This window comes from Balaenoptera ricei, chromosome 12, assembly GCF_028023285.1.
Source record: "Balaenoptera ricei isolate mBalRic1 chromosome 12, mBalRic1.hap2, whole genome shotgun sequence".
NCBI lineage: Eukaryota > Metazoa > Chordata > Mammalia > Artiodactyla > Balaenopteridae > Balaenoptera > Balaenoptera ricei.
Genome location: NC_082650.1, coordinates 24,823,984 through 24,837,166, shown reverse-complemented (window position 1 = coordinate 24,837,166; position 13,183 = coordinate 24,823,984). Strand labels below are relative to the sequence as shown.

Below are 13,183 nucleotides of genomic sequence, written 5' to 3'. Positions count from 1 at the left end.
GCACAAAACTACACAGCAGAACTAGTTTCTAAATTTAGACTGGAGTTAAATAACAAAGATGAGTGTCCATTTATATGAAATTCTAGTCTGGCAACCTGGAAAGCTATTCACATCTCAGCTGGCTCTGTGACAGTCGGATATGAATTGTTAGGACCCTTGGTTTTAATAGGTTTGGAGCTGATTTAATATACAGTAGTTTTAAGGGGGCTGAATAAAAATAGATGCAGGGCTTGCCTTGGCTATATGATCTTATGGAAGTCCAGGCTTGGCTTTATCATGTATGAAATAATGAATGTAGCTAAATGACCTCTAAGGTCCCATCTAAGTCTAATGTGATGAGTTTATCATTAGAAAAGGTTACTCCTTAAGTGGCTATAAATGTTTCTTTGATCTTTCTCAAGGCCTTAATTTTCCAAATGGCATGTACCTCCTGGAAATAGTAATAAAGTAGACCCATAGGCAACCCTTAGTTCTAAAATGACCCTCTAGCCACAGTCTGGTACTTCTGGAGTCTTAATACATCCTCTTTTCAATGGGATTTAGCTTTTACAAAAATAACCCATTTTATAAATAATGGAAGTATAAAAAACTAATTAATGAATGTAATAATAGTTATAAAATGCTGAGTTATGAAGGCAATGATATTGACAATAAACCAGTTATGATGATGATAATAATAGTAATAAACCTAATCATAGCAAATCTTTGTTCTAACAATACTCCTCATTCATAATAGAGCTTTAAAACATGGCTATTTGAGAAGTGATCAAATTGACAAGTTTCTTAATTTCTCAGGTATAGAAAAAATGTCTGTTGATTAATGAGCTGATGTTCATTCATTCATTCATTCAACAAAGGAATACACTGGTAAAAAAAAATTCAGACATAATCTCTTCTTCATGAAGTTTTACAGTCTTATGGGAGGGTCAGATATTTATCAAATAAACACCCAAATGAATGAAGAATTGCAGCTGTGATGTTAGCAGCATGTGATCCTTCAAGGAGAATAGAGAAGGCTTCCCTGAGAAAGTGCTACTTGAACTGATATCTGAAGGAAGAGTAGGAGTTAATGAGGGAAAGAGGGAGGGAAGAGTGTTCTTAGCAGGGAAACCTGTCGCTGGCTGAAGTGCCATGAATCAGAGGAACTGAAGAAGGGCCTCTGTAGCCTGAAAAGACCAGAGAGGAGCATGGTGGCACGAGGCTGGAGAGGTAGGTGAAGCTAGACCATCCATGGACTTGTACCCCATGTTATAGTGATTTGTCTTTATCCTGATAGGTATGCTAAGTCTCTGAAGTTTGTAAGCAATGGTTTGTAGCATGGGGGTAGGGGTGCGGGCTGAAATGATCATAGTTAAGGTTTGGAACGATCACACAGGCTACAGTTTGGAAAACAGATGGGAGGGAGGCTGGTTTAGATGCGGGTAGATTAGATAGAAGATGATTGCAGAACTCCAGGAGAAAGTTCATAAAAACTTGGACTAGGAAGTTGATGGTGGATGTAAAAAGAAGGGGCCAGATTTTTCGGGTTGAGAGACTGATCAGATTTTCTCTGCAAATATCTGTCAAGGTTTAGGTATATTTCGTGAAGGCAAGTTTCCTGGCAACTCCTACATTTGAGTGGAACCCTTCCTTTTCCTGTATCAGGACTCCTGATAGGGTAGGAAATAAAATGAGTTCCCCACACCTTTCCTTATTGATCACTTCCTTCTCGCTCTCCACATTGGCTTCTAGACATGTGGAGTTTTGAGCCATTGGATTCTGGGTCTACTTAGCCTTATCTGGCTCTTTCAGAAGCTGCATGGCAAAGATGGACATTACTATCTAGGGGACACTTGGTGGCTCCTTCCATTTTCTGGGATCTATAGCACTCTTTTCTGCCTAGATTGGGTTTAGGTTATGAACTCTTTATAATCTGAAGTTTTGTAGTATATTGAGGTGATGGAAAACCTTGGAGACCATCTCTTCTGTGAAAAACAAAAGCTAAAGAAAACATTTACCTCTGACCTTGCTACTCCTCCTTCCTGCCAGTGATGTTTTCCCTTGGGAGACATGCCTGATAAGTGTGTCCCTTCTACCTAAATCTGATAATAGGACATTATTACCCTAAATTGTATGAAGTAAGAAGAAGCATTTTTTTTTTAAACCTCGCTTTTGTTTAAGTTGTTTGTTCCAGGAGAATTCCCCTCAGGGAGATTTTTTTTTTTTCCCTAAGAAAATACCTTAATGGCTCCACTGACTATGAAAAGTAGGCCAAAGGCCCTTGTGTCAGTCTAGATGGGAAAGCATGAAACAGAATATCAACTGCTCTAAAATGGCAGGAATTTAGAGCTTCTATGCTGTTGGCTCCGGAAAAGATGAAAGGAGAAAAAGGTCTAAGAAGTAAACCGTCTGTAGACTAGGACCCAGCTTTTTTAGTCAGTGAGAAATTTCTGTGGACTGAGGAGAGACAAATACATTTTGAGGAAAAGTCACATCTGAAATTCAATATGCAATATGCAGATGTTTTAAGCTCTGGGATGTCATTATTCTTACTATCCCCAAACTTTTGGTCAAGTCTGTTATGCAAAATACTTTTGTGTTAGAGGTTCTTAAAGGGCAGTAAGAGAGAAGAGACCATGTCCATTCTAGTGAGAATCAGACTAGAGGGGAAAGCACAGCTTCAAGAAGGGAGATGGGGAGCAGAGTACAGGGAGGTGAGTTGGGAGCAGAAATTCTGAGTGAGCTGCGATGGAAAACATGAATGCATCCCTCATCTCATGCCTTAGAAATTCTAAAGAAAACACCAGAATTTCACAGTACTAGGAATGGGGCTTGGGTCATGTATTTGAAGATCGACGAGTTATACCAGAAGGCTGGAGAGTGGCATCCACCTTGGTTGTCCCCCACGTTGGTTGTTCAGAGCTGTTTCTAGGGATGGAATCAGCCAGATGGTGCTTCCTGGACCTCAGACTGCCTTGGATCAGATGGACGGGTGATGGCTCAGGAAGGCACTGGGTATACACATGGATCTTGGGAGCCATGAACTTGTACATATATTTTGGCTGCTAAACTGACACCTTCTGCAACCCCATTACTAATAAACTTCCACAAAATCACTGCAGATTGCTATTGCTTTTCTCTGCTTTTGTTATTGCAGGAGGTTGTAGTTTTTATAATAAAGTAAGAAAGTGACTAATTTGTAGCAACACTCAAACAACATTGAGTACCCTCTCTGTTGTGTGCATTCACACATCTATTTGAAAGTGACTGCAGTAACTTTTTTATTATAGTTTTATTATAGTTACTATTACCTTTATTTTGCAGATAAAGAAAGTAAAGTTTAGAGAGGTTGTAACTTACCCAAAATCATACTGCTTTTGTGTTATGGAACCTCAACTTGAACCCTAGACTTCTGATTCCAAATCCAGTGCTCTTTTTATTATGCCAGTTTTCTTGAATTTATTTTAATCCGAAAGCATGGGAGAGAAGGTACTTTTCTTCACTGTGATTTTCCCAAAGTCACAAACCCCACTACAGACAGCTCTGGGTACAGAAGCATGCTAGGAGTCTATCTTGATGACATTGTTGTATTTTATACTAATTTCTTTACAACTATAGAGTAACAAATGATGAGATACCAAAAGAATAAGTGAGAGTTCTTTAACTGGAAGTCTATTTTCATGTCCAGTTAATTTTTTCCCCAGTAGGTAAATAATACATCACTTTAGAGAATTGTAAGAACATTCTCATTATAAGTAGTACTTAAGATTTACAAGAGGTTAGGGGAATGGCTTTTCAATCTGGTAATTGTTTTTATGTGTATTCACTTCCTGTTGCCCCAGGAACTTAGTGAAATGTTATTTGTTCCCTGGAGAAATAATTTCAGATCTCTATATTGATAAGATACCACAAATATACAGTTTTCACAGAGAAACAAGAACAAAGCTATATGAGGTTTCATTAAAATTTGGCCTCATTCCTAGTTTCATGGGTTAGTGAATGACCTAAGAGATCACCTTCTCCAGCCCCTGCCTCTACCTTGTGTAGTATCTGAACAATTCAAAAAGGAGCATTTCTGCTGTTCTTAAAAGTCTGGAATTTACCTTGGTAACTTAAATCTCTATAAGACCATGTTTTCTATACCAAAACATATCTTTTTATCCAACTTAAATCAATCTTTTGCATCTCATCTGGCAATTTCTCTCTAGAACTTTGTGTCCTCTCTCCACTAGAGACAAAACTCAGACGGTCAGCCACCTCTGTGCAAAGACAACTTATAGATTCAATACATGTGGTCAGCTCTCAACTAGACCAAGTAATCTCATTTAAAAATTTGTCTTCTGGGTCCAGTTTTCCATTCTCACAGCCACATTAATGGATCTTGTTTAGCCTTTTGTCTCTTATCCATTCACTGTGAAATTGTGAATTCCAAGATTATGTGTGGCTATGAGTTGATCTGAACACTTTTGGGCTCTAATTCTAGTGTGAACCAGAAGAATGACCTTTCATTGTTTTAAGACTTCATTTGGAAATTACCACAGCTAATTTTCGGTGGTGTGAAAAGGGAGGAAGCTGCTAACAAGGTCTATAAAGTATTCATTTTTTTAATTTAAAAATATTTATTAAGTGCCTATTATGTGCTAGGTACTGTTCTAAGGGTTTGGGATCCATCAGCGAACAAAACAAGAATCTCTGTCCTCTTGGAGCTTACATGACAGGTGTCTGTGTGTCATATGCGTTTTGTGGCATGTATTTATGGGTTTTTTTCAGCATGCATTTATGGTCTGTAATACATCTGGAGCATCTACACATCTGGAAAGGTTCTCATCCTCACATCCTCCCAAGCTGGGGAGATCGGATGATGAGAAGTCCCAGTTCCTGGCTCAGGAGAAAACAAAACTAAGAGTATATTTTCAAATGAGACATTGTGTATATAGTGGCTACTTGCGTTCTGATACTTTGTGTGTTCAGAAGGCATGTAGCGGGTCCATGTGATGCCTTACCTTCTTTGTATGAAATTGTTTCTGTAGAAAAAGTGTTTTGCATCTCTCACAACTCACTTAACTATCCAATATTTGGGACATATTAAGTTTGTAATTGGGAATTGTCTGTGCACCTGTCTACATCTACATAGAGTATGAGTACGGGTGTGCTTATGCACATTTAGACATACACTCATATAAATATAAGAAAAGCAACATAGAAGCTATTTATTAAACACATGTATATTGTGTACCTATTCTCTACAAAACATGATGCTGGACTCTTTCTTTCAGTAAGAATAATGGGTGCATAGTAGATGGGATGAGAGAGCCTGTTTCCAAATTTGACTCAGATGCTTCATATACTTGTTACTTGTATAATCTGGGGAAAGCCATTTAACTTTTTGAACTTTGATTTCCTCACCTGAGTGTTTGGAAAATAGCTTCTAAGTTACAGTACTGGCTGTTGGAAGGGTTAAATGAGATGATGTATGTGAATGGTACTAGGCACTTCATAAATGTCTATTTTTAAAAAGTAGGTACAGATCCTGTTCTAAAGGAAGAATCAAACACATGGATTTGTCATTTATAAGAGGCAGAGAGAGATACAGATAAACGGATGCTTGTAGAGTCCAGGGAGAGGTTGTATATGGGACATGTGAAGGGGTAGGGATTCAGGAAGGTGCTGGAGGACTAGGCATTGGAGCGGGATGGGATTTACCCAAGAGGAAATGATAAGCGTAGTCTACATCGAAGTACAGAGAACTTTAACTAGTTTAGCCACCCATACACACATATCCTTTATGTTAATGAAGATGTTACAAATGTGCTGCGGTGTCTTCTCCGTGTGTGATTTGTGATTGAAGACAATAATCACAGTCAGGTCACCCAATATCCAAAGTCTTAAAACGACTTGATTTTCTTTCTCACTTTCTACCTTCTAATTCAATTGCAAATTTAAAATCAGAATAATTACTTGATTTCTCATTGTCAGGTATGCTCTGTCTTTGTTTTCCACACTAGTGCTCTAATTTCATACACACATATACACAAACACGTGGTGTTTTTTTAAATAAGTTATATTTAATTAATTAATTAATTAATTAATTTATTTATGGCTGTGTTGGGTCTTCTTTTCTGTGCGAGGGCTTTCTCCAGTTGCGGCAAGCGGGGGCCACTCTTCATCGCGGTGCTCGGGCCTCTCACTATCGCGGCCTCTCTTGTTGCGGAGCGCAGGCTCCAGACGCGCAGGCTCAGTAGTTGTGGCTCACGGGCCTAGTTGCTCCGCGGCATGCGGGATCCTCCCAGACCGGGGCTCGAACCCGTGTCCCCTGCATTGGCAGGCAGATTCTCAACCACTGCGCCACCAGGGAAGCCCCCAAACACGTGGTTTAATAATAAAATGTATTCCAAGATATTCATCAAGATGATAGATATTCAACAGTAATCCCGTTTCCTAAAGGTCAATGGAATTTTTAAAACATGTAATAAATTTACATAGTAACGTCATGTGCTAATTCCAGGCTCAGCTCATCTTTGATGCATGGGGCACTTTCTCCTGCCTTCTCCTCCAACCTTAGATACCACAATTTCCACCCCTCCTCAGACACACACACACACACACACACACACACACACACACACCACTGCCCTCCAGCCACACCAAACTAGTTAAGGCTCCTGCCTCACTGGGCTTGTTCATGCTTCTATGCCTTTATGCAGATTTTCTCTCTGCCTGGAATGCCACTCCACTTCCCCCTCTGTTTACTTAGGCCACCTGCTCCACCTTCCTGACCAACTCAAATGCAGTCTTTCTGTAATGCGGTCCCTGATGCCTACAAGGAAAATAGTTCTTTATGTCCCCACTGTACCTCAGTTTCAGCACTCATCAACCAATACTGGAATGTATTTTGCTCCTGACCATCTTCCCTATTATGCTGTGAGGTCCCTCAGGGAAGGACTTCTTATTTAATAAGTTCTTGTAAAGCCTGGACTTATGTAGAAGATATATAGAAAATATTTATTGATTGAATAAGTGAATTAAAAAATTGAAATGATGTAGGACTATTTTCTTTCCTGACTTTTTTACACTCAGAGTGATGGAATTCAGTTAAGCATATGAGAGGATAAACCAACCAAAGGGGAAAAACTGAGAGTGAGAATGAGGAGAAAAAAATTGGGTGCTTTTGGTGGTTTTCAGGCATTCTGTAGAAAAACTAACTCCTGAAAGAGTGGTTCTCAATGTTGGCTGTATATTGGATTCACCTGGGGAGTTTTACAAATGTGATGCCTGGGTCCCAGCTATAGAGACTTTGATTTAATTGGTGCTCAGTGTAGCCAGAGCTTTAGTTCCCCAGGTGATTGTAAAGTTCAGACAAAATTGAGAGTCACAGTCTTACACAGTGAAGATTGTTGTGAATATTTCCCTGAGACGAAGGTAAGCAGAAAGATGGGGGCATACAGTGTGTGTGTGTGTGTGTGTGATTTGTCAAGAATGTGAATTTGTGATAGGCAGGTTAGGAAGCTTCTTTTGAATTTATTAATATTTTTGTTTTGAGGTGCAAATCTAAAGTAAATAAGACCAATGTTTATTAAATATATTTACACATAGGCCACTCAAAGAGGTCGTTTTAAAGTCTAATGCTTCTGCAAGTTGGTTTTCAAAGTCATTTAGCTTTTACTTGAAAGTTGATTCATTTTTAAGCTTCTGACTTCAGACTAAATAAACACACAAGTAGATTATCTAGAGAATTGAAGCCAAACCTATTTTAGGCTCTAATTAGCCCTACTACTTCAGGTGAAAGTGAGTCTTTGTTTTGCATTTTTTAGCTACTTGAGGACAAAGCACAGTTTTTATCTGTTTTCTCTGGGTAATTTACAAGTATCATTGCAGCTTTAACATCTTCATTTTCTGAGGGAAGTGCAGGCAATACAATGTCGTGATGAGAACTTCAGTTTGTAGCTAGCTAGCACCTATGCTACATGATCTGGACTTTTTTCTGAAATATAAGAAGGGAATTTATACAATTAATTTTAAAGACGTGGGTTTTAAACAAAATATTGGCTGCATAATCCTGTATTCCAATCCAGATCCAATTGAATACTTTAAACCTCATCCAAGATTATCCAGATTACCCAGAACCAGTGATGGGGCTCTGATTCTCTCCCTTCCACTGAAGCATGAAATCTCTTGGCACCAACATTATGTTTTAAACTGAATCAAAGGCTGGAAACTCGAAAATGCCCCAACAGGACAGAATTATTTTTATTTCTATTGTTATTTCAATGTAGAAAGTATGAGAACACTTTATTTTCTTTATTTTAACTTTTCACATACTAAGGAAAGCTCTATGGAGCAAAGGTCCTCATTTCAAAGGGCACCAGTGTGAAAAGAGTATTTTCTTTCTTTATACTCCAATAAATGGGCAAAAAGCCATGAGAACTTGCTATAATATATTTCTGCTATCCTTAGAACGCGGCATAGAGTAGACACATCTTGGACCCTATGTTGAAAACTCTAGGAGATCCTTGTTATTATAATTGGAAGATTCTGAGGAGTATGGTAATATTTGACTAGAGATTTTTAAAAAAATAGAGGAAATAGATATTGTGGAAACAATTCACTACATAGCACGTCTGTACTTTGTACTGATGACATTTTAATAAAAGTCTAGTAATATCTGAAATGTTATTTTTAAATACTGTTTTTATTTAAATAACAAACCTCCATATGGCTTCTAAATTCAGGATAGAAATGTGGAGTGATGTAGCTTATTCACTCTTGCACAGTTATCTTTGAAATTAGATATTTTTATCCCCATTTATTAAAGAATAATGACTCACCAAGGGTTGTTAAGTTTTCTACACATCGTCCTTCAGCTTATTGATGTCAGGTATTATTAATAAATTCTCTGGTATTTCAATCCTTTTAGTCCTTCTGGTTTTCACATTTTGGCTATGTGGGTCTGCTCATTCCTGAGAAATGGGTGCAGTCTTTTTTTTTTTTTTTTACCATTATGATTTGTATATAATTCATACATATTACAAGCGAAACAACTTAATGTTGCCTTTAAATACTACCTAACATAATAAGGAGAAAAATGCAAATGGATGAATTCTAAAAAATTCCACACATCCACTAGTAGCTACAATTTCCAAATTCAATGCATCACTCCCAAGGTAAGGTAAAAGGCAAACATTTTAAAAGGAAGGCCTTAAAAACATACATTTTGCAAGGGATCACCTGCAAGTTTAAGAAGTAATTCCAAGTTTTCTGAATTTTCTGAACTCATAAAGTCTCACAAATCCTGTGGATCAGTCCCTTTTCCAGATACTCTTCTATGAGCTCATTATTCATATATTCAACAGATACTGAGCACCTATTAAGTGCTTGGCTCCATGGATATAATGGTGCAGATACAAGCCTTGCCTTCCTGCGGTGGATATTCTAGATGGTACAATAGAAGGCCATTACAGAAAAATGTGTTCAGTTTCTAAGCATGTGTATATCTATAAATTTTTATTTTAAAGAAAAATTCTAAAAGTTGGGGTCATCCTGAGACAGCAGATTACCTTTGATGATGAAAATAATTTATTTCACATGTGCTGTTGCTACTGTTCTCAATTCTTAATGCTTGGAATGCCACCATTTAAAAACTCTGGTTCAAATGTTATATATTTCATACTAACTGGATAAAGAAATAGTAGAATTGGCACAGAGGAGCTACGGCTACCCCTAATGTTTTGACAAGAGGTAAAGAATATTTCACATTTCAAAGCTTAAAACCTTTTCTATTAAATAAAAATCCAAGAGCTTCTTCCCTCTTCCACCTAAAGTCACTGATTTTACCATAAATAAATCCTTTGGAAACAATCATGAGATGCATTATCCTGTATGGTGAAAAACATCCCTAGATAATACCTGAATGCCTCTAAATGATTCACTAAGTCTGACCATCCTAAATGTATCTATTGGTTGGTTTCCCTAAAGACCTACCCACCAAACACAATACCTTCAGCTCAGCATATGTATCTTCAGAACAAGTTCATTCCGTATTCAGATATTTCACCTGTAGTGCACATGCTGCCATTTTGTCAGGATAATTAGAGCCAGTAGAAGTAGTTCTCATTCTGTAACCTAAAATCTACTACAAAAGAAAGTAGACACCAAGATACCAAAATCTTTCATGCTTAAAGGCAAATGTATTCAGTTCCTTTCCATGCAGAACATAGTAAGGTATCTTATATGCTTGTTATTTCTTTTCCAAATCAAGTTTGGGACAACCTTTGAGGATCCACTCATGCTCCATGGTGAGCCATCTTGTACCATGTTCTGGTAAGTATCTTAGAAGAGAAAGGAATGTTCTTGCTGACCTAGAGATCAGTCAAGGGGGGAGTGTGGTGGGAGAAGAGTTAATGTCTACTGTCTCTTCCGTTGCCGTCAAGGTCATGGTGCGGCCTTTATCCACTTGTACCAACAGATGCCTACAGAAGCCATTCAGATACGCCATGGCAGGGAGGAAGGCATGGGAGAAGAGGACCCAGAGGAGAGACGTGCTATCCTATGATGGAGTGAAGAGGCTGCTGGCTGGAAAAACCAGGAATAAGGAAGTGAAGTCATCCTCTTTAGGATGCCATACCTAGCAGAAAGCCTCTGAAAAATCCACCAGTCACTAGAACATTCTTCTTCACAAACGACACCACCTCCTCTAGTTTGCTTTTCACCTCCGTAGGTATCTGGTTGCTCTTGCGGATCTTCAGCTGTTCCTTGGCTTTCTTCATGTCCTTCTCTACCCGCTGCCCGTCCACTTTGATGTAGCCAGTATGGTTTGCAAGCTGAAGCAGGAAAAATCCACCTCCCAGAGCTGTGGCAGCCAATCTTCCAACCTTCTGGAATATGAAACCCGTGCACCATCCAGTGACACCTCCAATTAACAGCTGGGTTGCCACGCTATACTTTCCAGCTGATGGCCCAGATTCCTGCCCAAACAGCTTGCGCCGCCATGGCTGCTTTTTAGCAAGTTCTGCAAGGTCCAGTGACTCAAAATTTCCCTCCAAGTTTCCTTGACTGGCTGCGGCCGTCTCGGCGAGCTCGTCTCGCGATGACACCCGTCGGGACTCCGCGCGGTAGGACGCGGAGCGGCGCGCTGCCGTCGGCGCGAGCTGGCTTCCGGCGCGTGGGGTAGACGTTTCCATTCCCACGGCGGCGGCGGAAGACGTGGGCGCAGTCTTCGTTTCTGTAATCTTCAGTCTGGTTTTGGAGCTCCTGCTGAGTATCTCCTGCCACTTTTAAAAGGTAAGTAATCCTTTTATCCTGCTAAAGAGCACAATACTGCGGATGTGAGACCAAGAATGGTCAGGTGTAGGACATTAAAGGAAAGCCCGTTCACTCTCCTTTAATAGCACCCTGTATTAGTTTAATTTCAAAGTTGAGAAAGTCTCCAGGATAGTCTAGTCTAATCATCATGCATTGGGTGCACATTGGCTGCCTTAAATAAAACTTCCTGTTAGTATTTCCCCAGTCTGTTTACACGGAAATGGGTCTTTGAGAATAGTGATTCCAGTTAAGGCCTTGGCAGCTTGTACAAGGGTAGTGAGTGATGGGCTAGTGCTTATGATAAAAGCTAATTTACTGAATAAACTGCGTGGTAGACACTTTTCTAAGTTCTTTGTATGCATTTACTCTTTAATCCTCACAATAACCTTATGAGGCAGGTACTATTATAATCCTTATTCTACAGATGAGGAAAAGAGAGCTGGAATTCAAACCAACACTTTCAACACGTGGCATCTTCTACTATTATGTCATACTATTCTAGAAAAAAAGACTGTTGTAGTTAGTGGATAAGAATATTTCTTAGAGACCTTATTTATGATGAAGATATGTATATAAAACCTGATCCTCAAGGATACTTTCAGATCCTTCGCTGTGATTATCTGACATCAGGAGCTTTCTTACCCCACAGGAACATTGAAGTTTACTTTATTAGCACTAAACTGATAAGTAAGGGATTCAGAACCATAGTTTGCTGACTTCCTATAGATCTTGAAAGCATCATTTCTGTAACTGAACAATAGCATACGGGGCCATTGAGAAAACCAACCTGTAATAGGTTGAATTTCAATGCCTTATGTTTTTATTTTATTTTGTTTTATTTTATTTTAAGAAATGGTGCCTTCTCCAGGAAGAAAAATCCTGTTAACTTAAGAAAATACATTTTGGAGCATAAAAGTCCAGTCTGATATATTTTGCTTAAATCCAGGAGAACTGTACTTATTCAACCATAAAATTATAAAGCAGAGAGTTCAACTGAAAATGTGGTCTCATGATAAATAAATTGTAAAGGAGAGAAAATATAATCTGACAGCAGGCATTTTAAAGCTTATTTTTTGCATTATAGAGTTTTGCAGTAGAGTTTTGGAAAAACTTTTAAGATACTTGGAGAAGTATCAGGAATGATTTAAAATCATAGTTAACAAATGCCATGGGTTTTATTGTCCAAGCAAATTCTTGTATCTTAACATCTATGGGAGAGATGAGCTATATATACAATAGACAAAGCACTTTTATTTTTTAATGATTTTCTGTTTTTCTTTGTCTTTGACTTAAAAGGTTTTATTTTCTGGCCTATTTAGGTGGCTGATATCCACTTAGGTAATCAAGTTGAAAATATGAGCTGCTATTATTGTATTTTGATCATGACACACAGTTGCTGGAAAATCAGATTCCCTGTAATTGGACTGATGCTGAAATTGTAATTATAAATTTCTATTGTTTAGTTATTTTGCTTTTATTTGATTTTTTTAAAACTGGACAGTTGTTTTGGAAATTAACTCAGATCTAACAACTTCAAGTGGTAGAAATATATGAGCTGAAGTTTCTAGTGTTCAACAAGTTGAGGAACTTAGTTTTGAAATGTGAAATTTTTGTTGCTCTTCATCTTTATAAAATAAATGTAGCATTTTTCTCTGCTTTGACTTAGACAAGTATAACATTTCCCACACTTGAGTCATCCCCCTACCACTTTCACAAATTTTTGCTGTCTACCACCCATACACTTATTTATTATACCTTTTTTTTTTAAAAATGGGAATTATTTATTTATTTATTTATGGCTGTGTTGGTTCTTCGTTTCTGTGCGAGGGCTTTCTCTAGTTGTGGCAAGTGGGGGCCACTCTTCATTGCGGTGCGTGGGCGTCTCACTATTGCGGCCTCTCTTGTT

At 38.4% G+C, this 13,183-nt stretch overlaps 1 protein-coding gene across 1 annotated transcript; it reads right to left on the bottom strand.

Moving 5' to 3' along the window:
* Nucleotides 1–10,493: 10,493 nt before the first annotated feature.
* LOC132376246 (FUN14 domain-containing protein 2) lies at nucleotides 10,494–11,156 on the bottom strand. Its single transcript, XM_059941908.1, has one exon. The coding sequence runs from the start codon at nucleotides 11,154–11,156 to the stop codon at nucleotides 10,587–10,589; it is 570 nt and encodes a 189-aa protein (XP_059797891.1). The 3' UTR covers nucleotides 10,494–10,586.
* Between the last annotated feature and the right edge of the window lie 2,027 nt (nucleotides 11,157–13,183).